Source organism: Mirounga angustirostris, unplaced genomic scaffold (assembly GCF_029215605.1).
Source record: "Mirounga angustirostris isolate CCGP_5_RB_7025 unplaced genomic scaffold, mMirAng1.0.hap1 SCAF_9, whole genome shotgun sequence".
NCBI classification, from domain to species: domain Eukaryota; kingdom Metazoa; phylum Chordata; class Mammalia; order Carnivora; family Phocidae; genus Mirounga; species Mirounga angustirostris.
In genome coordinates this window covers 42338586-42361579 of record NW_026991717.1, presented here as the reverse complement: position 1 = coordinate 42361579, position 22994 = coordinate 42338586, and the positions used below count along the sequence as shown (strand labels likewise).

The window sequence follows — 22994 nt, the reverse complement described above, 5'->3', positions numbered from 1 at the left end:
TTTGGAAAACTTTTAAGCCTGTTTGGAGCAACTCGGGCATGTGAATCTGCTTTTTCCACTGTAATTTTGTGAAACCTAAACACAGATCAAATATTTTCAATGAAAATTTAGCATCTGAATTGAGCTGTGCTGTTAATTTAAAATACACACTAGGTTTCAGAGAGTTACTGCAGAGAAAAGAATGAAACTATCTCCTATCAAAATATTGATTACATGTTGAAGTTATAGTATTTTGGATCTACTGGGCTTTATAATATATTACTGAAATTGATGTCGCTATTTTTTTTTTCCTTTTTGGGGTGTGTGGCTACCATAACTTTAAATTTTCACCTGTCTCGCGTTGTATCGTCTTATATTCTATCCGCCTATGTGCTCTAGATTGTCCATATCGCTGGATTTACATTAGGAGGTAATGGCCAGCCTGAGGGAAGACTTGAGTTTCCCCTGCCAATCCATGGCTCTTGCCACCACATGCCCCTGATCATCAACCCCAAAGAATCTTGAGTCAGGGAATGGGGAGCAAGGGTATGGAAGGCAGGGGGTGGGGGAGGGGAGATGATTTCTGTTGCTTACTCCAACCTCGCCCCCTGCCACCCCAGCCCCAGGGGGGTGGGAGCAGGTGCAAAGGAATGAGAGTTGCGCAGGCACTGTGGGTGCCTTGCTCCACCTGTCCTTACCTCTGAAGGATGCTAAAGGGGGCGAACTGAAAAATACCTGTGTTCTGACTGAAGACACCATCAGAACCTGGACGGTTTATAATGTTGCTATTCTAAAAGCCGGGCCCACTGCTTTAAACCTACTAGAGCAAAATTACTCTTGGACGGTTCATCTGTTTCCATCCTTGGGCAACTGCAATGAAAATTGGAAGCTTTTCTAAATAAACAAACCATGGTGGTGCCTGTTTGTAACCTCTACAGGATTGCCTCTTCCACCAAACCAGAATGTGAAATCTGGATTTAGATAAAAAATTGTATGGAAGATGATAGCATGTTTTGGAAAAAAAAAAAAAATCCAAAATAGGTAATAGGCAACCAAGAGAGGCTTCCAACCTACTAAGTGCAATACCCAGTGAAGTAGAGAGACATAAGGCCCAGTCTTTATATTCATGTCCTCTTAGTTAGGAATGCCTCCCTCTCTCCATCCTTCTGTTCAAATTTGACTTCTTCTTTGAGGCCCAGCTCAGATACCCGCTTCTCTCTGAGCCTCTCCCTGATTATTCCAGACTTCCCAGCTCTGTTCGCTAAGCAGCTATGTGATTCCAGGGCTGCACACACTATGGGCCTCCATCCTCACTAAAATGATTAAGTGCATCAGTGTCTTTTCCTTTGGAGCCAGGTCCTAAGACATTATAGACAAGTGACGTTACTTGTTCTGATCAGTTACCTGTCACCATAGACCGGGGACTACAGGGTGCTTTGCCAACAGTAATGCTTCAACCTCACCTCCAAAAAAGTCAGTCTGATGTGAAAAACATTTTATTTATGATTTCTCATATTTATAGTTTATGTCTTCATTACAATCATTCTTACAATAAATACAGAAGTGCTAAACAGACCATCATCATAGTGGCCTATGATCCATCCGAGGCACAGGGACAGAGGGGTGCTGCAGACCCTGGTGCTTCCCAGTGGTGCTCAGGAGGCCTTCAGAGAGTTTAGTGAAGGGGAGAAGAACTTAAGGTCTGAACTTGAAATGGGATTAATAATCAATGCAGCAAAATCCTAGAATGTCTATTAAGGAAACAGGTGTAAGTTGTTTTTTTTTTTTTTTAAGATTTTATTTATTTATTCATGAGAGACAGAGAGAGAGGCAGAGGCAGAGGGAGAAGCAGGCTCCCAAGGAGCAGGGAGCCCAATGCGGGACTCGATCCCAGGACGCTGGGATCATGACCTGAGCCGAAGGCAGACGCTTAACCATCTGAGCCACCCAGGCGCCCCAGGTGTAAGTTTTTACTATTTTGACCAGATGATCCTAAAGAAACAGAACAAAGAGACTCAAACTCTCCCATTAGTAAGAAACAAAGAAGCCAGGGCCTTCCCTGTCCTTTTCCCACATGGGCCTTGTTTTTGTGATCCCTACCCATAGTGCACCCAGCCCAGCACCTGGGCCTTCAAGGGGGTGCGAGTGAGGCAGAGGAACTTCACACGCCACAGTGCTGGTTTCCTTCAGTGGCGACTGGTGTTGGCGGAATGAGTGAGAACCTGAGGAGAGCCTTCCCAGTTTCCAAGCTTGGTCCCCAGGATCCCCATAATGATTAGCAAGGAAGTTGACAGTGTTGATTCTTGGAGCTTTCTGCCTGCCTCCCTAGCTTTGCTTTATCTCAGCCACAGGGCAGGAGAAAATGCCACTGTTTTCATGGCCTAGTCAGTCTCCCTTTTTATGAACAGCCGTTGTGCCAGGTACAATGGTCTCTTTGTTTTCTTGCAAAATTTGTCCATAAAAGGTAGAGAGAGAGTCCCAGGACTCTGGAGTGATTTATGTTGCTTTCTGATTGGCAACTTTGGGCCAAGGCCAAGGAAGCATCACCTAATTCACAATGCTATGTCATGAGGCTTGTCCCTGCTGTCATTCGATCAGCATCAGGCATGCTAATGGCAAGGTGAGGATGCCGCCCCAGGCTCCAAGGCTGTCAGAGATCCTGTGCACACACACGTCCGAGTGTTCATTAGGTCTTCTGCACCTCTGTTTAGCAAACTAGCTACAAAGCCATGGGGCTCGCCACCACTACACAAAGTCATGATGGTAGAGAAGGGAGAAGACTGTTCTCAGAGTGAGAGGGAGGAGTAGAAGGAAAAGATGTTATAAAGAAACCTGTGCTTTGATAGGACATTCCATGTTGTCAAAATGAGACCAGGAATCGAAAGTTCTCTGTGAACTGCAAGGTGCCGGCCATGAGAGGTTGGTGGTGGAGGCTCCTTCCCAGTCATGGAACTAACTGGTCTCCAAGGGACTCTTATATCTATGGAAGAGTTAAGTCTTCTCAGAAACTATGGCTTGGGTAGAAGATCATGAAGCATCTTTGTAACATTCCATTATTATTGGTCCCTAAATACCATGATGCCCCCACCCTGCACAGATAACTTCCTGCTTTCATAGCTTGAAAATAGATTTTAACCAAGCCATGACTCAACATCCTCAAAGTCAGGGAAGTAGGTACATCCCAATTCTAGATTGGCAGTAGGGACACCACAGAAGTGGCCAAAATGAAATCTGGGCAAGAGACAAAGCTCTTCAGTCATTTTGCTTCTGCCTATTTTCTCTAGATTCAAAAGCAGTTTGGGTCATTTCAGAACTCGTGTCTACTCTAGGAGAGAGAATGTAACAACACTTTTCAAGGAATAGCCTAATTATTTATAAAGTCTGTGAGGTACAAAGCATAACTGTGCCGCTGACAGGAGGTTGGGCTTGGGCTTAATATTCTGTCCTTCTCACACTTAGACTTGACGACTTCTGACTCCAGTTCTGACTCCAGCGTGAGTTCCTCCAGACCTTATGCGTCTTCTCATTCTGTCTCTCTCGGGCCCATTCAGTGCATTTGATCCAAAGGACAGGACTTCAGAAATGCCGCTACTATGTTTCAAAGAATATCTTTTGTTTTCTTTTTGTCTCTGACACCTTGACCCTTCCTAGATCATTCTTCCTCCCAGGTGTAAGGTCAGACCAAAAGTTTTGTCACTGCAGAAGGAAATCAGAGGAAACCACACTCAAGTGAATCCCTGGATGAAAGTGTTTTCTGACCAATCACAGCCCCCAATGGGTGACTTGGTCTGTGGCCCCAGAATCCAGACAACCTCATGGGCTCACACAGCTGAAGCAGACAGCTCAGAGTTCCTGCCTCTTTGGCGAGCTCTTGCCGTGCACAGATCGTACGGGCAGTGGCCGTGGCATCAGGATGGCAGGGCACCCACCTAAAAGCCCCCCGTGGGTCTGGGGCATTTGTGGGTTGAGCTTCAGAGAACCCTCAGGTATTTCAAATGTCTAGGGAGCCACAGTGTGTAGTGCCCAAAGCAAAGTCCTTCCTTGGATGTGCCTGGGAGTTCTGGGGCCTCAGGCATGGGCCTCAGTCTCCTTCTTGATGGCCGGTTTGTAAATGACTCCTTTGTTGTCACCTTTTTTGCTACTGGAACAAGAAGAACACACAAGTCTCAGTTAAAGGGAAGAGACAAGCAGAGAACAGCCTGACTCAGCTACGGAATGAGACGAATTTTAGGGGTCAGATTCCTCTCGTGGGGACCTTTCCCCTGTTCTGATGGTCTTGGGAGGAATGCCCCCAAAATAAAGCATTAACCAAAAAGGAACCGGGTCATTTTCCAGTTGTTCTCTTAAAACAGCTGACAATACTAGACCGGCATTTTGAAGAAGGTCTCATTACCACCCCAACTTTAAAGCTTTGATTCCATAATAGGATTCCTGGAAATTTTTTTTTATACATTCTAGAAAAATAAATTGGTTCTAGAAAAACCAAACATGACAATAAAAACATGAGCAAAGGGCATTAGTAGCTAATGGAAGTGATACATCAAATTTCCCTTCATTTTTCTTTTTGAATTCAGAGACAAAAAAACAGATGTAAAGATGTTAGAAAGAAGACAGCCTTGCTGCTTATGTTTAGGCAAATGGGACCTCCCCATTCCCAAATCAAGAAATTTGTCTTAAGGTGTTAGCCATGGCAGCAGGCTGGTGGACACACCTCCACCTCTGAGCATAATGACCCAGTGTCTCATGCAAAGGAGGCTGGGGGCCATGGTGTTTGGGAAACAGCACTCCTAGGATAAGTGTTGGTACAGGTGCAGGGGGCTCTTCATTCTGCAGACTGCCTTCCCAAACAGGTCAATCCTCATGGACAAATAAGCTACCCGAATGCCATTTTGAACCAAAACCAGCTCACCTCTTCTTTCTTCTGAAGAGCCAAATGGACACTGCCAGGACAACACAGATGCCAAGAACGCCAGCCAGGACCACTGAAAGGATAATGCCTGGGGAAGAGGCAGTGAACATGCATTACACTCCCCCTTCCCTTGCGTCCGTCTCATCCCATGGCACTTGGATGCGAAGTCAAGTGACAGCTGTGTAATCTGCCACAGAAGGATGTAATTTCCCCATTTCTGTTCTCAGGTTCTGGTCTTTGGCTTAGCAGAACTGGCTGGAGTACTTAGAGCCATTTTCAAACTGTAGTCATTCTCCAGCAAGGGTTCGCAAACTTGCACCAGGATCATCTGAAGAGCTGGTTTAAAATGTAGACTTTTTTGAGCCCGAGCACCACGGATTCATTCAGTCTAGAGCGGGGCCCAGGAATCTGCATTTTAACCAAACAGCTCTAGCTGATGCTGATGTACATGGTTCATGAACCATACTTGGAGAAACCCTGGGCTACAGAATAAGAACTTACTCTGTCTTGGCTTGCTGGAGTTAAGGCCCACTGGGAAGCCTCTATCGGCTTTGCTCCCAAGCTCTATTGCACAGTCCTAAGTAGTCTAAAACAATGAGGGGCCCACTGCCGAGATCACCTAGCCCGTCACCCAACCTCCACACTGGGCTTGGGCCTGTTCTTAGGCAACAGCCTCCCAGCATGGCCAACAGAGGTCTTGGTTAGGCTCATTGAATGTACACATGCTGTAGAGTGATTAGGTCTTTCATTATGGAAGCATTTGATTGGCAGTTCATCTTTGAATCATAGAGTGATTTGAAGGTAGGACCCACAGCAAGGAGAGGGCCAGAAGCCAGAGTGACAGCACAGAGAAGCAGGGAGGATGGGCTTGGAAGTATCACAGGCCCAGAGCATACCAAGAATCACAGCAATCACCCAGCTGCAGCATGCAAGGCCGGCAGGCCACATACCCAGACTCAGTCCTGTGTACGTAAGGTCTTGCACTTCAAAGGGGAGAGGAAAAGATTGAAAATTAACCAAGTCAAACCATGGTGGATTTTCCCAGTGTGTTGAGCGAAGCCCCACCTTTTGTCCGGTTGGAAGTACAGGGCTTATGCAGATTTTCTGGGTGCCCCATGGTATAGAGGGAATTGTGCACCTTGGGAATTCACACTGTGATCTCCCTCTCCAGTTCTCCTTTATCACAGCAGTCTCTTTGCTAGGGCCAGACTTCAGTTTTTAGTACAACATGACTAAAGTGGAAGATGAGGAAGGGTAAGGATCAGAGTCTACTTGGGCAGGCTATTATGTGCTTCTCGGATCCCTACCCCTCTTCATCAGTAAGGAATCGGCCAGGTTCTGGCTGGCTGGGGCTGGCAGGACTTAGTTGGAGCCTGTCGCTAGACTTCTGCCCTGTCCCCATCCGGTCTTGTTGTCATGATTTGGTTCTGTTTTTGCTTTGGCCCCACTGGGCAAACTGGAGAAACCCCTCCTCCATACCCCCCTCCCTTCTCTGCTTTGTAGAACCCTGAGATTGTGGCTTCTCTCAGAGCATTATTATTGGGATGAGTTAGGAGTCCTCAGTGGGGCTGAAATAGTGCCCAGCTATCTGAGGTAAAATCCCATAGTCAGCCTCCTAGGCACCTCCCTGGTGGGTCGTGGGTGAGCCCATCTTCTTGAGTAACACAGAGGAACCCAGTCATGAAGCCCCCCTGGGTTACCCCAGCATGCTTCTTCCAGGTTCTTAAAACTACTCCCCATTCTCCCAGTCAGGTCCTCTATCTAAAGAAAGGCTCTGTTACAGATCCCCTCTTGTCTGGTGGTTTTCTTTCTTTTTTTTTTTTTTTGATTTGGGTCTTTTTTTTTTTTTATTCTTATGTTAATCCCCTACATATCATCATTAGTTTTAGATGTAGTGTTCCATGATTCATTGTTTGTGCATAACACCCAGTGCTCCATGCAGAATGTGCCCTCCTCAATACCCACCACCAGGCTAACCCATCCTCCCACCCCCCGTCTGGTGGTTTTCTGACCTCAGTAGAAACTTCTAACGTATGTGCATATGTAGTATGAGTGCTTATTCCAGTTCGTGCTGGAAGCCAGAGCTGTGCAGACAGTGGCCACCCAGCCTGATCCTCCGGAGAGCCTGTGCCCACAGAGTCCACTGTGATGACTCAGACCCTGGGAGAGCCCTGATCAGTTGTGAGACGCCAGCAGACAACCAGGGACTCACACCTGGGGGCATGTAACACCCTGGAGAACCAGACCAGAGACTGCAGGATGAGGTTTTGCTCACCCCCTTTTTCGGCTGTGTGGCCAGTTGATCCCCCTGGAGCCCTCAGCCCTGTGTCCTTTCCCTACTATCCTCTTCCACAATCTCATATGGAACGTGCAGCCTCCCTCATCCGAGGCTGGCCCCTAGGAGTCTCTGGTCTGGTTTCCGCAGGTGGCCCCAGGCTGTTGTAAGGATAAGCAGAGCAGCTGTGGAGAGGAGCTGTCCACAAAGTACAGGGTGGCCTGTTCTCTTGGCTCTTGCTGGCCACCATCAGCAGCCCCTGGCCTCCCAAGTGGCAGAGTGGCTCCCATGGCCTGATTCCCTGCCCCAGGTCTCTTCTTGTAACCTGAACACAAGGACAAGCGTGTGGCTTAGGGAGACACTCGGGATAGGAGTCTCCCCTGGGGAGAGCATCTGGTGTTTGTATAGCATATGCTGCGTTCTCTGCATAGCCCGTGGCCTCTGCACACTGTATTTTGGTATTTGGGTTCTTTTTTTTTTTTTTTAAGGTATCCAAACGCAACCAAGGCTTCTAAGATCTTAAAAACAACAACCAAAACCCCGCAACTAGTTGTGGTTTCTTTTCCAAGCCTTTTGATGAAATACACTTCTGTTCTTTGTTCCTAAAGCTCCAGATGCTGGTGGTACCAGCTAGTTTTCGCCACATAGGACCACTGGTAAGCCTAACCCCTTGGCTAAGCCATCCAAACTGGACAGTTTCTAAGTCGTCGCTTTCACAGTCACCTCAAACATCTGGAGAGCCACCCAGGCCCCCAGACAGCTGAGCAGCCCCACTTCAGGCTGGAGGAAGCGCCCCCAGGGAGCTCAGGGAGCAGAGCCAAGTCTCCAGAAGCAAGGCCCCCAGGGATGGGACTTTTCCCAAGAACCCATGGCCCAGGTTGGTGGCTCATCTGGAGGGAAATCTGCTGCCCTTGGCTGAATTAGGCCCTATAAACAGCCTAATTTAATCCAGGGCTCTAAGCAGGGTTCCTGGCTCCTAGATGACTACTTGTGAGGGCCTAAGTTGCCTCTCTGTGGAAATAATGAAATGAGCAAGCAGTCACAAAGACAAGGAAAGCCCCAGAGCTTGGGACAGATGCTTTTCAGCCAAGACTTTGATACAGCAAAGACAAAGCAGCTTGATTGAGCAAGTGAAGAACATGAGCCACTATGGAAGATGAGTGGCAATGAGGGTGTCACCTCATCAGAATTCTGTCCCTAAAGAAGCCCAGGGCAGGACGATATCGGGATGCCGCCCCTTGCGAGCTGAGACGGCACCAGCCATCAAGGAAGCAGGACTTCTCTGTAGAGAGCGATGCAGTCCACAGGGCTTGGGTCCCATTCTGCTAACTAACAGGAGAGGGAAAGGCAGGGAGACTTCGGGGGGCACAGGAATAGGCATTGGGGCAGCTGAAGCAGTAGCGCCCAGAGAGAGAAGCCGAAGCCTGCATCACAGCAGAGCCTCTGGAGTGTTGTAGAGAATAGGCAACACGGATGATGGAGGGCGGGACACAGCCAGGGACGTTCATTTGCAGATTAAACAAAGAAATGGTTTGTTACTAATCAGCAAATAAGACAGGCAGTTCCCACTGAAGAACCCTGAGACAGGAGCGACAGAGAGAGGCTGACTGACAGCGATGGCACACAAGAGCCAAGTATGAAAACACAGTGAAGGGGCTTGTGAGCTGGTTGGTAAGAGGGTGCATGCCCCACCGACGTGGGAGAGCTACCTGCTCTCCATAAAGTGTTCCTGTACGGGCCAGGGTGAGCAAAGACAGGGCAGTGTGACACAGAGAGGGAAATCACACAGATACAGAAGAACCTAACAGATCCCCGGAGAAGACAGGCAAGCCGCTTGCCACAGGGGCCTTGCTACCTGTTCTCGCTAGCTCAGGAGCTGCATCTTCACTGCTGTCTTGGTGGACCCAGGGATGCCCGTTAACTGCTTCTGAGGTCTTCTGAAGCCTCACGTGCACACACACAACAGCCCAGCGGAAGGAACAAGCACCGCATTTACACAGCTCGCAGCTCCTGGAACAATTCTAGCATTTTTTTAGGTCTGTTTGCAATTCTACTTATTCAAACAGAAAATAATCCTTTTCCTTTCAAAATATTATTTTCAAGTATGGACTGTTTGGGTAAGCGACATCTTACATAGTTACATATATGGACGTACATATGTATACATCTTATGTATATGTTTATGCCTTTAGCAGTCTCCAGTCTTATAAAAGAGACAAGAGGAGTTTTGGTTTAGCAGCGATTTGATAGTTTAAATACATAAAATCCCCTTTTGGATGATAAAAGCTCTTACTATTCTGCTTTATACAAATCATAGGCTGAAGTAACTAAGATGCTAGCCCCGTCTTTGACAAGGCTTTGGTAAGAAAAGCAAGGAAGCTGCCCTCAGTGACCACAGAACAGAACTATCTTTGGAGAACATACTTAACTGGGGAGCTTTTCTTATTGGCACTAGGGAATCCCAAAAAGAAATAATTTCTACAAATCTGCCAAAGAGATACCACCAGATTACACAAGGGAGCTGGTTTGCGACAACCATGATAGGGACTGAGGGCTTTGCCTTCCAGATTGCAGGATTGCAGGCCCAGGACAGAAAGCCGCGTTGCTCTGAGGGGCCCAAATTCTGGAGCAGTAGGTGTGGGTTACTGAGCTTAGTACTAAGGCTTAGTACTCTCAGCTCCCTTCCGTGGCCAGGCTCAGGCTGTCTGCGCTGAAGGAACGGTAGGTGGTGGGACTGGGGCCTTTAATTCCTTTCAGGCCAGAGCAACAGAAAAAGCCTGACAACTTCCCAGGGCAACTCCCTCCTGGGACTTCAAAAATTGACAGCCTTGACAGATCTTTAATGTTTCTTAGACAAATGGATTGATTTGAATGCTGCTGGCAAGTGGAAAACAAAGCAAAATAAAACTTGAAACTAGAATGTGACAACTAGCCAGGCTTATGTTCAAATCATTCTGCAGAGAAGACCCTAGGGAGGGGAGGGGCAGGGAGACGGGTGGGTTACATTCTTTCAAACTGCAGTGAGCACCAGGCACAATGCGTGCCACAAGAGAAAGATCCCAATCGTCCCTGTCCTTAGGGGGCTGGTAGCACGTGTGGATAATCTAGACACGCTTATTCTCTTCTTCTGTATGGCAGTAAGTCATTACCCTGTGGTATGCTAAGAACTGTCACAGAGATGAACGAGTTGTTCCAGCTGCGTTGAAGGAAATTCTAAGTCACCTTCAGGGGAACAGGGAAGATTTCTGGAATGATATGATTACAGCTGGGTCTTGAAAGAATTTTCCAGGTGGGAGAGGTGAGGGGCATCCCAGGCGCAGGGAATCGTGTGTGCATGGATGAAAGCAGTACCATGCTAAGGGAGGCCCTACATGGTGTGGATGAGTGCCGGGGTCCGGGGGGGTGGTGCAGAGTGCTGGGAAGACAGATGGGGCCACCTCACCAAGGGGGAGGTCCAGCTTGCTGACTTCCCCCCTGGTCTGCTGTGTGCCAGAGGCTTGCTCTTAGGAGCCAGAGAACATCCACACTGGGGTTTTCTGTTCCCCATAGTGCCTGAGTTGGGGTGTGCTCTGGAAACACGTGGCCCATTACATTGCACTAGATGAAGGGACTAGGGACTTCTTAGCACATTTGATGATTGCTCCTGACTATTCAGCCCCTACCCCCACCCCTGTATCCAGGGGAATTTGAAGGTGGGAACTCCTCTGGTCTTTCATTTGGATACCTTGGTAGACTTGATGATACTTTCCATCTAATAGATTTTATTCAAAAATAAGAACTTTTAGAAACACAAGGTCAGTAACCACAAAGCATACATTCTAGTCTCAGAAAGTAGATAATTAGCCATCTTAGCTTTGTAAGATTTCTTTTCTCCTTTTTAAAGGCTTTATAAAACTACCCAGGTCCCACAGGGTCAAGCAGATTCTAATTGTGCTACTCCACAGATGTACCGTAGGTGAAAGCCGCCGCCTCCCCCCGCAGCCCATCTGCTGTCCCGCACTCCTGTCTAAAGGCGGTCTAAAGGGTCTAAAGGCCCACTACAGACATGATTGTAGAAACTCTCTGGCTCCCCCTTGTCCCTCAGGTTTCCCTTGCCCTGGCATATTAAAAATAGGGCTAGGTAACATTAGCATTTCAGTTTGATAGGCTCTTCCTTTATGACCCATCACTATCAGGACCCAGGGCTGGTATGTTTAGCTAGGAAGAGGTCAACTTGAAGGAACCAAGAATCAGGCCGCTGGTCTGTAAATCTGCCTCTGCCATATTTCTCCTTTCTCCCAGAGGGATCTGACTTTTGTGAGGTCTGGTCTGCTCACAGGGTGTGTTCCCCTCTCTGGGATCCCTCCTTGAGGACAATGAGTCTTGTGTCCTCTTGTTAGCTCAAGTCTTCTATTTGTGCCCCTTGGAAGAGGCACTTTCTAAGAGCTAAAAAAAAGTGCCTCATGTGAGTTTCACCTCTCCACAAAGAGTGGGCATTTTAGCCAAAGGCAACAAGAAACACAACACACATGCTTGCTCTCTCTCTCTCTGAGGGGGAAAAAAAAATGGTACAAAAGCAAAGGAGAAAAATGATAAGGAGATTCTGAAGCAAGTTGCTGCCTCAGAAGCATCTGGACCCCTGATAAAGTGGTTTATATAGTTCTCCTTAGAGTAGATAGTTCTCTCTCATCCACTTCTCTTAGCCTTGGATGTACCCAATTATATAAAAAGAAGGTATATTCAAATTCTAAAGGAAGGTGGAGAACAGGGTTTCTCTTGAGTTTGGTTGCTCCACCTTAATAATCCAACAACTTTTTGGTTTCAGGGTAACCATCACCAGATTGAAAATGTCATGCTGTAGAGGTATCAGCGTTGCTCAGTCGGTTGAGTGTCCTACTCTTGATTTTGGCTCAGATCCTGATCTCTTGGTCGTAGGATTGAGCCCTGTGTCGGGCTCTGCGCTCAGCACGGAGTCTGCTTGTCTCTCTCACTCTGCTGCTCCCCCACTTGTGCTCTCTCCTCCCTCTCTCTCTAATAAATAAGTAAAAATGTTTTTAAAAGGCAATAAAAAAAAAGAAAATGTCATGCTGTAATAGAATAAAGACCAGGGCATTTGACAGAAAACTCCAGAATCCTCTGAGTGGAAAAAAAAAAAAAACAGTCTGAGCCTAGGAAAGTCTTTGTGTAATCCCTGGGCAGTGGTTCTCATTTTTGCCTCTCCTGCCCTGGAGACATTTGACAATGTCTGGAGACATTTTTGGCAGTCAGAATTGGGGGGATATTATGGGCATCTAGTGGGGAGAGGCTAGGGATGCTGCTAATTTTACAATGTACAGGGCAGCTCCCCAGTGAGAATAATCCAGCCCAAAATGTCAGTAGCACCAAGGTTGAGAAACCCTGAGCTAGGGCTAAATCGTAGTTGACTACTTAAGTCTGTACTTCTTTTTTTTTTTTTCCCCAGCATTTTATTTATTATTTTAAAAATTTTTTTATTTAAATTCAATTTAGTTAACATATAGTATATTATTAGTTTCAGGGGTAGAATCTAGTGATTCATCAGTTGCATATAACACCCAGTGCTCATTACATCAGATGCCCTCCTTAATGCATCATCTAATTACCCCATCACCCACCCACCTCCTCTCCAGCAACCCTCAGTTTATTTCCTAGAGTGAAGAATCTCTTATGGTTTGCCTCCTTCTCTGTTTTTATCTTATTTTATTTTTCCTTCCCTTCCCCTATGTTCATCTGTTTTGTTTCTTAAATTCCACATATGAGTGCAATCATATGGTGTTTGTCTTTCTCTGACTGACTTCTTTCTCATAGCAAAATCCTCTCTAGCTTCATCCACATCGTTGCAAATGTCAAGATTTCATTCTTTTTGATGGCTACAGGACAGACTACTACCTCTTAAGGATAGAAACCAAGTTCTTCTTTCCTTTTCTAAGCACAGTTGAGGAAAAAGCATGGTCAAGCTAAATGATTCAGTCCCAATTGTTCCAATTTGGCTAAACCTCAGAGCCTAATCTCAAAGTCCTTGCACTTTCTCTCCTGGACGATTTCCTTTACATTACTTTTCTCCTGGAAAAATACTCCCAACTCCATAGTTCCTGTTAACTTCCAGAGAAGACCCTGAATCAATCATACCCTAATTACGAGCATGCCTCAGTGGAAGAGTGCATAAATACGTGAGTCCGAAGTGCTCAAGGTTCACACTGACAAACGGGCTCACCGCATAAACCTGAAATGGCATGTTACAGTCTGAGGCCCGTCCAAGCGGGTGTGAGAGGGCCCTCGTGAATGCAGGTGCCCCTGAGGGGTGAGGTTTGGAGCTTCACTCCTTTGGGGCTGCCCTCCCCATTGCTCCTTGGGAAACCGCCCTTGTTAGCTGCCTGTGTCTTTGAGAAGCGAGCAGGAGGGGACAATTCTGGCCAAGTGTCTATAATCAGCCTCCAAATGAACAGGTTTGCCTTGGACTGCCATGGTGTCTCACTCCAAGGGGAGAGCTGGGCCCAGCCTGGCCTCCTCGGAACAGCAGTTCGGGGTGAACCACGCAGGAAAGGCAGTGGCAAACCTGCATTTGGGCTTTGATCCTGATGTCCTAAGCTTGGAGCTAGTCTCCAGGCTTCTGCTGAGGGGCCCCTCAAGCTCCCCAGCTAGACTAGGAGAGTCTATTGAAGTGCTCTGCTGCAGGCCCAACTACACTGCCCATTCCATGAGTGCCAACTTAGAGCTGAGCCAGTCTAAGAAGATGGCTAATTATTCCCAATGCCACAGTCCACTGTTACAAGTGGAGGTTACTTTTGGATGTCAGACTCAAGTTCCTGCATGGTTTCTTCTGATCCTCTGTAACTGTCCTCAAACACTGTCCCTGCAATGTAAAGTGAGGACGGGCAGTCGTTAGTGTCCGCTTAGAATCATATAAAGTGTTAGCACTGAAAGGATGTTAGCTCACCTAGCCCAACCTGTTATTTTATGGCTGAAGAAACCAAGGCCAAAGAAGGGACATGATTTGCTTACATCAGACAGCCAGGAGGAAACAAACTGAGGCCTTGAGCCTAGGTCTTCTGACTATACGGGGAGTATTTATCACAGTATCCCCTGTGACTTGTATAGACCAGCCCAGAGAAGAGATCTGATTACTATCTTTGAATCACAAACAAAATTCTGCCTTATCTATGTGGGCCCAGTCCTTTATCTCCAGGTAGAGTTTTTATGTTTTTTTATTTTATTGAAGAGTTGAAGTATTTTCCATTTAACCCTTGACTACTACATACTCCATTTTGAAGAACAGGAAAAGATAAATTTATATCCAAAAGAGATCACAAAGGGATAATTCTGTACATTTGAGGCATTTCCTAGAAAAGAAGTTGACAGTCATCATCATATATATTCTCAATTTTTAGGAAGGATCATTGTTCACAGATTGGGTTTTCCAGACCAGGAAACTGAGGAAAAGAGAGAAATTACCTTAACCAGTGGTATCTGGAGAGGTGAGCACAAAAGGTAAATTCTTGGGCAGTTCTTGATTCCGTAACTGACAGAAGAACCTAATTCTGACCCATACGTATGGGTCTGTTCAGAAGGGCATGTTTCTAAAGCTTGCTAGCAAGGGCCTTGAAATACAGTCTTCCTATGTTTAACTAAGCTTAGTCAGTGGTAGTTATAATCTCACACAATAAGAAAAGAACAACAACAACAAAGGTACACCAGGTGAGACCAGGAGAGCTGATTCTCAGATAGGTGGGTCAATGGGGTCATCTTTGGATACGATCACCTGGCCTAGTTCAGTCACAAGTGATATAAGGGGATAAAGTAGAACTTTCACAGACCTACCCCTGCTTCTGGCCACTTGCCATTCCCTTATCGAGAGCGGGTCAAGAATCTACAGTGAGAAAGTGAACTTGGAGGTTCGAAGAAGGGTGTGGGCCACAAGAGGGCTCCCTTACCTGTTTCCCTGAACCCCTGGCTTCCAACAGTATCGACATAGGTATTGAACAAATAAAGATGTTCAATGTCCTTCTGGGGAGTTATGGTTACAGATTTAAAAGGAAGAACTGAGCTTTCATAGCATTAAGACTAAACCAAACTTCACGCTTCATTCAGTATAGTTCCTGCGTGCCCATGCTTAAGGAGATGAGACAAAAGAGCAGTGAATGCAGATGCTTTCTTGCCTGATGGTTCCTGCCATATTAGACCATGAGCTGCTGTGGCTACAAATGTGGATTATGCCCACTCTCTGAAGCCTTACGAAGCACCTTCCCTGCACATTGCTGATGCTGGCAGTGCTATGAATCACCTGGCAAGGCTGAAGATGGGCCTTGATGCCAAGAAAGCCTAGGGTAAGAAGTTAGAGTTTGATCTCATGAGAACAGTCCTATCATGTGTCTTAGGAGAAGGGTAGTTCTCCAGAGCAGAGAGGTCCCCCAGAGCATCCTCTCTTCCCCATCTGTGGGAGACTCCCAGATTTAATGAAGGCTCTGGTCCAGGCGCCTAGAGGCCCTGGTTAGTGTTTCCCTGCAAAGGCTCAGGGAAGTCAAGAGCTGTGAAGGGTAACCTCAGTAAACCCACACACAGTATCTTCTTAGACACCCTGGTTCCCTTGGCAGCCAGAGTGCTCCTAACCCACCTCCTAAGGGCATCAGTGACAAAGCCCAAGGGCAGGGCACCCAACTTCACATTCAGTGGGTGTCTTGGCACCACACTCCCCCCACACACCGAATCTTCTCACCTTGCCGGAAAGAGATGTACACCTGCCTCTCCTCAAACTCCTGGACCTGCCGGAAGTTGTTGACCATTTCTCTGGGGGATGGGTCATCCACGTATGTGTAGTACAGAGCAGTCTCCAAAGCCAGCAGCTGCAAGGGGAGCAGCAGAAACACCCCATGGGCAGAGTGATGCTCTCTTGCCTGACCTCACTGGGAAAGAGACCTCTGGGGCGTGGCAGGAGGCACATCAGGAAGCCGTGGGAAAGCCAGAGAACTGCTCCCCTCCCCTGCTGGTGTCTGGTCGACTGGGCACCGGGTGAGCTGGTCTGTCCCCTCCTCCCAAGGCTTGGAGGGAAGTTAGTGCTCTTAGCTGCTGGGTGGCGGAGGGACTCCTCAGCCTCTCACGGACATGGCATTCCTCTCATGGGCCCGATTTGGAACCCAGCTCTAAGTTAGAGGGGCCTTAGGCTTATTCTGATGGTCTCATCAAAAGGAACAAAAAGGAGGAGGCAAGAGTTTCACAGGTCCTCTGACAACTGGTTCCACAGAATTTTCATATACCCACATAGATTATATAATCGGTTTCCAAGGTGGTTTCTAGGTTAGGGTATTACTGCTTCCCCGCACATTTCATCTCTTGATTCATCACTTCTTTATTCCTGTCCGCCTACCTGCTGCCATTTATCTACATTACTCAGATCAGTAGCTCATAGTAAAAAGAAGGAGCAACAGTGAGGGCCTTCCTGGATGTGGGAAAAGGGGCCAGGGGCAGGGTGGGCCCAGAGCCCGTGTGTGGCACTGACCCGGCCATGTCTCCTGGACAGCCAGTTTTCTTCTTGATGAATTTCTGGGGAGCAGAGGGATGGGCAGTGACCAGGAACTCCAGTGTGACTTTGGGGCTTAGCTTTGTGGCCAACCAGTGGGCAATCCCACAAGCTCCCTCATCCATCTACCCCTCACTTTCATCACCTATAAGATGCGAGGGTCAGAGATGACTGCTGAGGATTCTGTGCCCCCAGTTTTGCACTAGACCATGAGCTTCTTGAGGGCAGAGACCGCCGCTTACTCACTGCTGCAATCCCAGCCCTCTGGTTTGTTACACTATCTAAATGCTCCGTCTTTATTCCGCCCTGTAAAGGAACCGTGCTCTCTCCCGCCACAGAGGAAACACCATCCAGCCACTGAGGGAAGTATTAGGAAATGCAGCTTAACAACTTGTTTGTAAGGAACTGTGGAGACAGGTTCCTTTTCTTAGCTTGACTCGGTAACTCCACTTTTGAAGCTCAGCCTATAATTTCTGCCGTGCTTCCAGGCACCTGCGATATTTGAAGAGGTTTGGCTTAGCTGTCAATGAAACTCTAAGTGAGGAAACCAAGTTGGTGATTACGAGCTGGGTGACGGCAGGGACCAAGGTGCCACGTGGTCTCTGACTCAGGAGGGCACAACAGTTACCTGCTCCTGGGAAATTTGCACAGGGTTCCGGAAAACCGTCCAGAGCACGGTGGGGTGGCAAGGAGGTGTGGTCAGGGACCCTTTGTAGCGATAGTACTCATCAGGCCTCTCAGGAAGCAGCTCTTCAATGCTGAAACCTGGAATGAGCACTTCTTGGCCTGGAGAGACATGGTGGAGAAATGGTGTCAGGCTTTCTCCCCATGGCAGAGGTGCTGCTGGGCCTATGACTGAGCCTAGAATATGAAACTGCCCCCTGCATTCATTTTTCTTCAGGTCACATGGAAGTGACTACCTCCTTCTCCAACAGAGGGCGAATATGCATCCAAGGACCCCTTACCTTTGTATCTTACATCTTGAAGGTGCCTGAAGATCTTGTCATAAGATGGATTGAAGGAGCCCATCTGCAACAGAGACGGGGCAGGTTGAACTGGGACAGAATTCTGCCGGCTGAGCCTTGTTCGACCTTTGCTCACGAAAGGGCTCATCTAGGGGTACATAGTTGCCATTGCCAAGATCCTCCCTGGAGGATGCACTTTACCAGGACAATTGTGAAAGACCCCTGGGCTGTTAGGGATTTGGGGTGATGGTCCTGTCCTCTTGCATCTCAGGATGCAAGGTGCTGAGCAATCAAGGCACTGGGGCCTGCATGTCCCAGGGCAAGGAATATAGCTTGTGCTCCTGATTATCAGGCTGTGAGCCTGAAGGCCACAGCTAGCGTGTTCTTTAACCAGAACTTAAGGGAGCTTGAGTTCACGCAAGCCAAGTCAGGCAAGTAAGCATGTTGAGAAACGAGGTACATGTTGTCTTATTAGGGAAAAACATGCAAGCAAATGAGGAAACATTCCCATTTTCTGGGGTTAAGGAAAGGATGGAACTTGGATATCAGGAGTTGTGTAAGGGATTCAGGCACCTGCTGAGGCAGCACTGAATGATCCCCATCCCCCAACTCCCTATAGATACGTCCTATCCAGCTGGGCTATTCTGAGCTTTACGCATAGGGCTCATAAAGCTATTCTGAGCCTTATGCAACTAGGGCTCATTTTCTCCAATGTTCCAAAGGACATGCCCATTTCTGCTACCCAGCTAAGTGCTGCCTCCAGGCCGAAAGCGAAGGTACCCTATGGGGGAATACCTCAATCTCTAGAGGCAAGATACAGCCACGATGAGAGTGAGCCCCACAACATCCAACCGACAGGTACTCATGGACCAAATGCCGAGTCTGGTACCATCCTGCCTCCAATTTTTTAAAATCCCTCTAACCATCTCTTACCTCCATGAGAACAGCTAGGACAGCGAGGCCCTCTGACTTGTTACTGGCAGTGCTGCTGTTGGGGTACAGGTCCGAGTTATAGTGGACGATATGCAGCTGCGGTGGAAGAGAAGCTGCTCACAGGACACGGACGACTCCTGGGAACCCTTGGCTCTCGCAGGGGACTCAAAACCAGTGGGGAGGACACAACCCCCCTATCCCTCCCCCGGGTAGATTAGGCCCCTCAGACCCTTTCCTTCATGGCCTCCCCAGTTTTCCCTTTTCCCTCATTGCTCCAGACCGAAAACTCGACCAGGGCACACTGTCCATCTTACTCACTCATTGTATTCGTGTCTGATAGGGTGCTTGGAAAGAACCAGGTATACAATAGATAGTGAATGAAGGAATGAATGGATGGGTTTTTATACTAGCCACAAAAAAAGCTTGGGTACTTTGGAGCACTTTTCTCTTCTGATTTCTTTCTTCTTTCTTTCTTTCTTCTTTCTTCCTCTCTCTCTCTCTCTCCCCCTTCCTTCCTTCCTTTGTTTCTTTTCTCTCTCTCTCTTTTTTTTTAGAGCCGGAGAAAGATGGGAGGGGGCGGCAAAGGGAGACGGAAAGAGAGAATCTTTTTTTTTTAAAGATTTTATTTATTTATTTGACAGAGAGCGAGACAGCGAGAGAGGGAACACAAGCAGGGGGAGTGGGAGAGGGAGAAGCAGGCTTCCCTCTGAGCAGGGAGCCTGATGAGAGGCTCGACCCCAGGACCCTGGGATCATGACCTGAGCTGAAGGCAGACGCCTAACGACTGAGCCACCCAGGCGCCCCTTATTTATTTATTTTTTTTAAAGAGGGAGAGAGTGGGGGGAGGGGCAAAGGGAGAGGGTGAGGGAAAGAGAGAATCTTAAGCAGGCTCCATGCCCAGCGCAGAGCCAGATGCAAGGCTCAATCTCACGACCCTGAGGTCATGACCTGAGCCGAAATCAAGAGTCAGACTTCAACTGACTGAGCCACCCAGGCGCCCTGCTCTGATTTTGTCTACTTATTCTGGAGCCTAGGGGAAAATGGCCTCATTGTAGCTTGTCCAGCCTCAGCTGGGCCACTCTGCCTTTGAAATGAAGTAGTAGGGGCTGAGGCAGGAAACCTCCAGTGGTAACTTAATTGCAACTGTATCCACAGTAGGACACATATTTATCCCTCAGGTGGGAAAAAATTACAGCATGGCTCTTGTACAGATTTAATCAGCCATATTTTAAGATAACAGAAAACAAGAATGTTACTCCCTGAATGTAGATTCTTACCTTTACAAAATAAAATTCTAAGCTCATTTTTTTTCAAAGCAGGAATTACTTGTCATTATTAAAGTGAAGAAAAGAGAACTTGCTGAGAAATCTTGGATTTAAAAAGTCTAAGTATTAAGACATTGTTATGACAAATCAAATTCTGACAATGTTTAACCTAATTTTTAATCCAAAAGATGGTATCACCTGTCCTCCAAAAAATATTAGTAGATAGGTCTATATACATGATACACATTTTTGTTGATTCTTTTCCTCTTGGGACTATAACACATTGAGATTTTCTCTCTTCCTTTTCTTCATCTCTTTTTCTGTCTTACGTGGTTGTAAATAGAATTCAAGCATATTTTACTGAATACAGCTCAATGTTCCTCACATTTCAAGTGACCCTTTCTAATTTTTAAAAACTATACAAAATTATTTCTTCTTTTAAGTAGTCATCTATTAAAGATTTCTTAGGAGTTCCCATTTCACCATCTTTCCGTGTGAAGGATATAGCCTGTTGCGTTGCCTTATACCGTGTTAGCTTGGCCCAGCTTTGAGAAATGGAGACTTCTTTATGGTAAAACCCCTGAAGGTCCTAGATCCTTAGTTCTTATTATACCTGCCCTTTGAGCTCGTGGTCTGTTGCACCACTTTTCTTACTGTGTTCAGATTAAATCAAGAGGAGGTGAAGACTAATACAGACAGAGGAGAATTCCCTGCTGAGTTTAAGAGAGCCTTCTTTATAGGACTCAATCCAGAAGAACTGCTACACTTTCAAGGACCCTCCATAGAGAATCTGCCACTTTTGGGCCACCTTGATATATTTTCACTATTATAGACATGTACGCTCCATCTTCACCAGGCCCTTGGTGACGATGTGGCTTAAGAGCAGAAAACAGAATAACTAGAAATATTTTTAAATGCTCAAACTCTCCCAGCCTACACCCTAGCTCCTTCTTTATTCCCCCTGGGTAAGTAGAAGCCTCCACATTGCAATTAGCCTGAGAGAAATTGCAGTCCTGGAGGTTCAGAGATGGGCCTGGTTTGAAGTACGTGCACCTCCAAGAGTGCCATCCTATTGGGCCAGAATTATAGCCCCTCCACACTTGTAGCTTGACCTGTAATTAGCCTGAGACATTAAGCAGTTTAGCAGTTAAGAAGAGAGGAGAATGGTCATGTCATTATTTACCTGGCTGATCAGTAGCATTTATCTCCTTGTATTTATTGCCCTGTAAATGTTCAGAACCACACCCCCAAGTTCTATCCCATGGGAGCTCTGAAATGGAGCAACTCGAGCACCCCCATGTCCCCCCCGCACACCTGTGGGGCAGGCACAATGCTTCACTCCTCCTGGTTTCTTGTGGCCTTTTCGGTTAGTGCCTCAGAGCGACATAACACAGTGCTGTGCTGACATCCCAAACTGTCCTCATCGAGTCTCTCACTGCCCTGATGTCCTGTGTATTGTAATGCCAGTCATCCCTCGGCTTGTGGCCAAGTAGAAGAGTAACCCTGGGTCCCAAGGTTCCAAGCATGTGAAGAAAGACTGAGAAGTTTGGGGGAGTAATTAGCCCAGTATGAGTCAGCAGTGGGATACGCACAAAATATTACATAGAGTGGGCTTCCTGAAGCACATTCTCAGATCCTCAGATCCCAACTCAAGTCTAGGGTAAGAAGCTGCCCCAGTTGATGATATCTTGAGATCTCTAAGCTCTATAACACTGATCAAACCCTTATAACCAGGGTCATCCACTGTTTTTTCATTGACTGCTGTACCTCACACTTCTAATAGGTTTTGGCCTTTGGCCATAGGTGGCTCCGTTGTATTGGGGTACATAGATGCCGTAGTCAAGATGTTATTATGTGCCGGGGATGACCTGTGTCGGCCAGACAAGCTGGTGCGATCTTGATCTGTGCAAGCGGAGAGGCGATGTCTAGAAAAGCAGCATGTGCATCCCTCTGGGCGCCCCCCCCCCCCCCACCGCCCCGGGAGCATTGCCTTCTGAGCAGCATCGTTCAGTAAACGACAGAGAGACAAACTCTGCATGTTCAGGAGAAGAAGGGGACCAGGACACCACAGATGAGCTGCAGGTGGCTGGCGTGGCTCTACCTTGCTGTGCTGCCGACAGCACCAGGGATGGGGGTGGGGAGCCTGAAGGCAGCCCTTGCTCGTGCCCCGATCTTATTTGTCCGCCAGCCAGGTGGAAGGGTGCCAGACCACCCACCGCCAGGCAGCCTCTGCCAGCCCTGCGGCCCCACTCACCTCGGCGGCAAAGTGCTTCCCTCCGACAGTGTGCTCGGAGCCGTGCGGGTCATTCTGGTTCCCCCAGTGCAGGTGCAGCTGTGTGGCCGTGTAGCAGGACCCGAGGCCCTGGAGGTGCATGTCCGGGGTCAGGTTCAGCCTCACTGTGGGGAGTGGAGCCTTCAGAGCCCTGGCCCACTGAGCACTGCCTGAGAGCAGTTAGGGAGGCAACACCTGCCCGGGCCCAGACAGGAGGCAGGTGGATACAGCGAGCGGAGAGACACGGGCTGAGGGTCAGAAACCTGGGCTCTTCTGAGAACGGCCCCATTTCCCTAAAGCAATTCTAGCAGCACCAGCACCTTCTCGGCTCCCCTGGGAAAAGGACGGCAGGAGCACGAATACTAGACCACCGGGTGGTTGTTTGGTTTACATCCCCATGTATTACACACCCAGCTAGGAAGATAAAACTGTTAATGAAGTATCTGCCAAGCTGTAGAATAATATAACAATAACAATAAAAATTACTATTTATGGAAGCATCTACTATATTACAGATCCTAACATATGTAATCTCTAGTCTTCACGGTACCCATCAATATGCCCGTTTTCCAGACAAAAGCTCAAGGAGGTTAATATTCTTACTCAGGGTGTCATGACTCCTAAGGAGTGAAGCCAGGATTCAGGTCCAGGTTTGTCTGACTCCAAAGCCTGGGGGACCCCACAGTGAATCAATCACGTGGCCCCTGGAATATTTGAGCCAAGGGGCCAACGGGCTCAGGCCTGTACCCTCCCCCTTCCCAAGAGATGTGCTTCTTCTGAGAGGTGCTGCCCCGGCAGAGCTGCCTCCAGCATCCCCTGAATGAGTGGTCCAGGCATCCCTGGGCTCTCCCCCACACCCTGCCCCCACCCCTTCTGGGTATTTCA

At 47.7% G+C, this 22994-nt stretch overlaps 2 protein-coding genes across 9 annotated transcripts in view; one reads left to right on the top strand and one right to left on the bottom strand.

Moving 5' to 3' along the window:
- The window catches only part of APH1B (aph-1 homolog B, gamma-secretase subunit), an 80633-nt gene that overhangs the window by 48680 nt on the left and 8959 nt on the right, over window positions 1–22994 (top strand). The window contains exon 7 of one of the 2 annotated variants that reach the window (XM_045899914.3): window positions 14549–14663. The exons of the other annotated variant lie outside the window; for it this stretch is intronic. The gene's annotated coding sequence lies outside the window, so the exon portion shown is untranslated. Of the gene's footprint in view, window positions 1–14548; window positions 14664–22994 lie in introns of those variants that run through there. 2 annotated transcript variants of the gene reach the window in all.
- Window positions 1440–22994, bottom strand: part of CA12 (carbonic anhydrase 12) — a 56467-nt gene continuing 34912 nt past the window's right edge. For 2 of the 7 annotated variants that reach the window (XM_064570341.1, XM_064570343.1), the window contains exons 4-11: window positions 22092–22234; window positions 18573–18668; window positions 17640–17703; window positions 17303–17460; window positions 15874–16000; window positions 5785–5871; window positions 4889–4976; window positions 1440–4120 (exon numbers count right to left, since the gene is read on the bottom strand). In XM_064570341.1, coding sequence (XP_064426411.1) covers window positions 4048–4120; window positions 4889–4976; window positions 5785–5871; window positions 15874–16000; window positions 17303–17460; window positions 17640–17703; window positions 18573–18668; window positions 22092–22234 — 836 coding nt within the window. In that variant the 3' untranslated portion in view covers window positions 1440–4047. The remainder of the gene's footprint in view (window positions 4121–4888; window positions 4977–5784; window positions 5872–15873; window positions 16001–17302; window positions 17461–17639; window positions 17704–18572; window positions 18669–22091; window positions 22235–22994) is intronic. The other 5 variants (XM_064570342.1, XM_045899909.3, XM_064570344.1 and 2 more) reach the window with 5 other exon arrangements.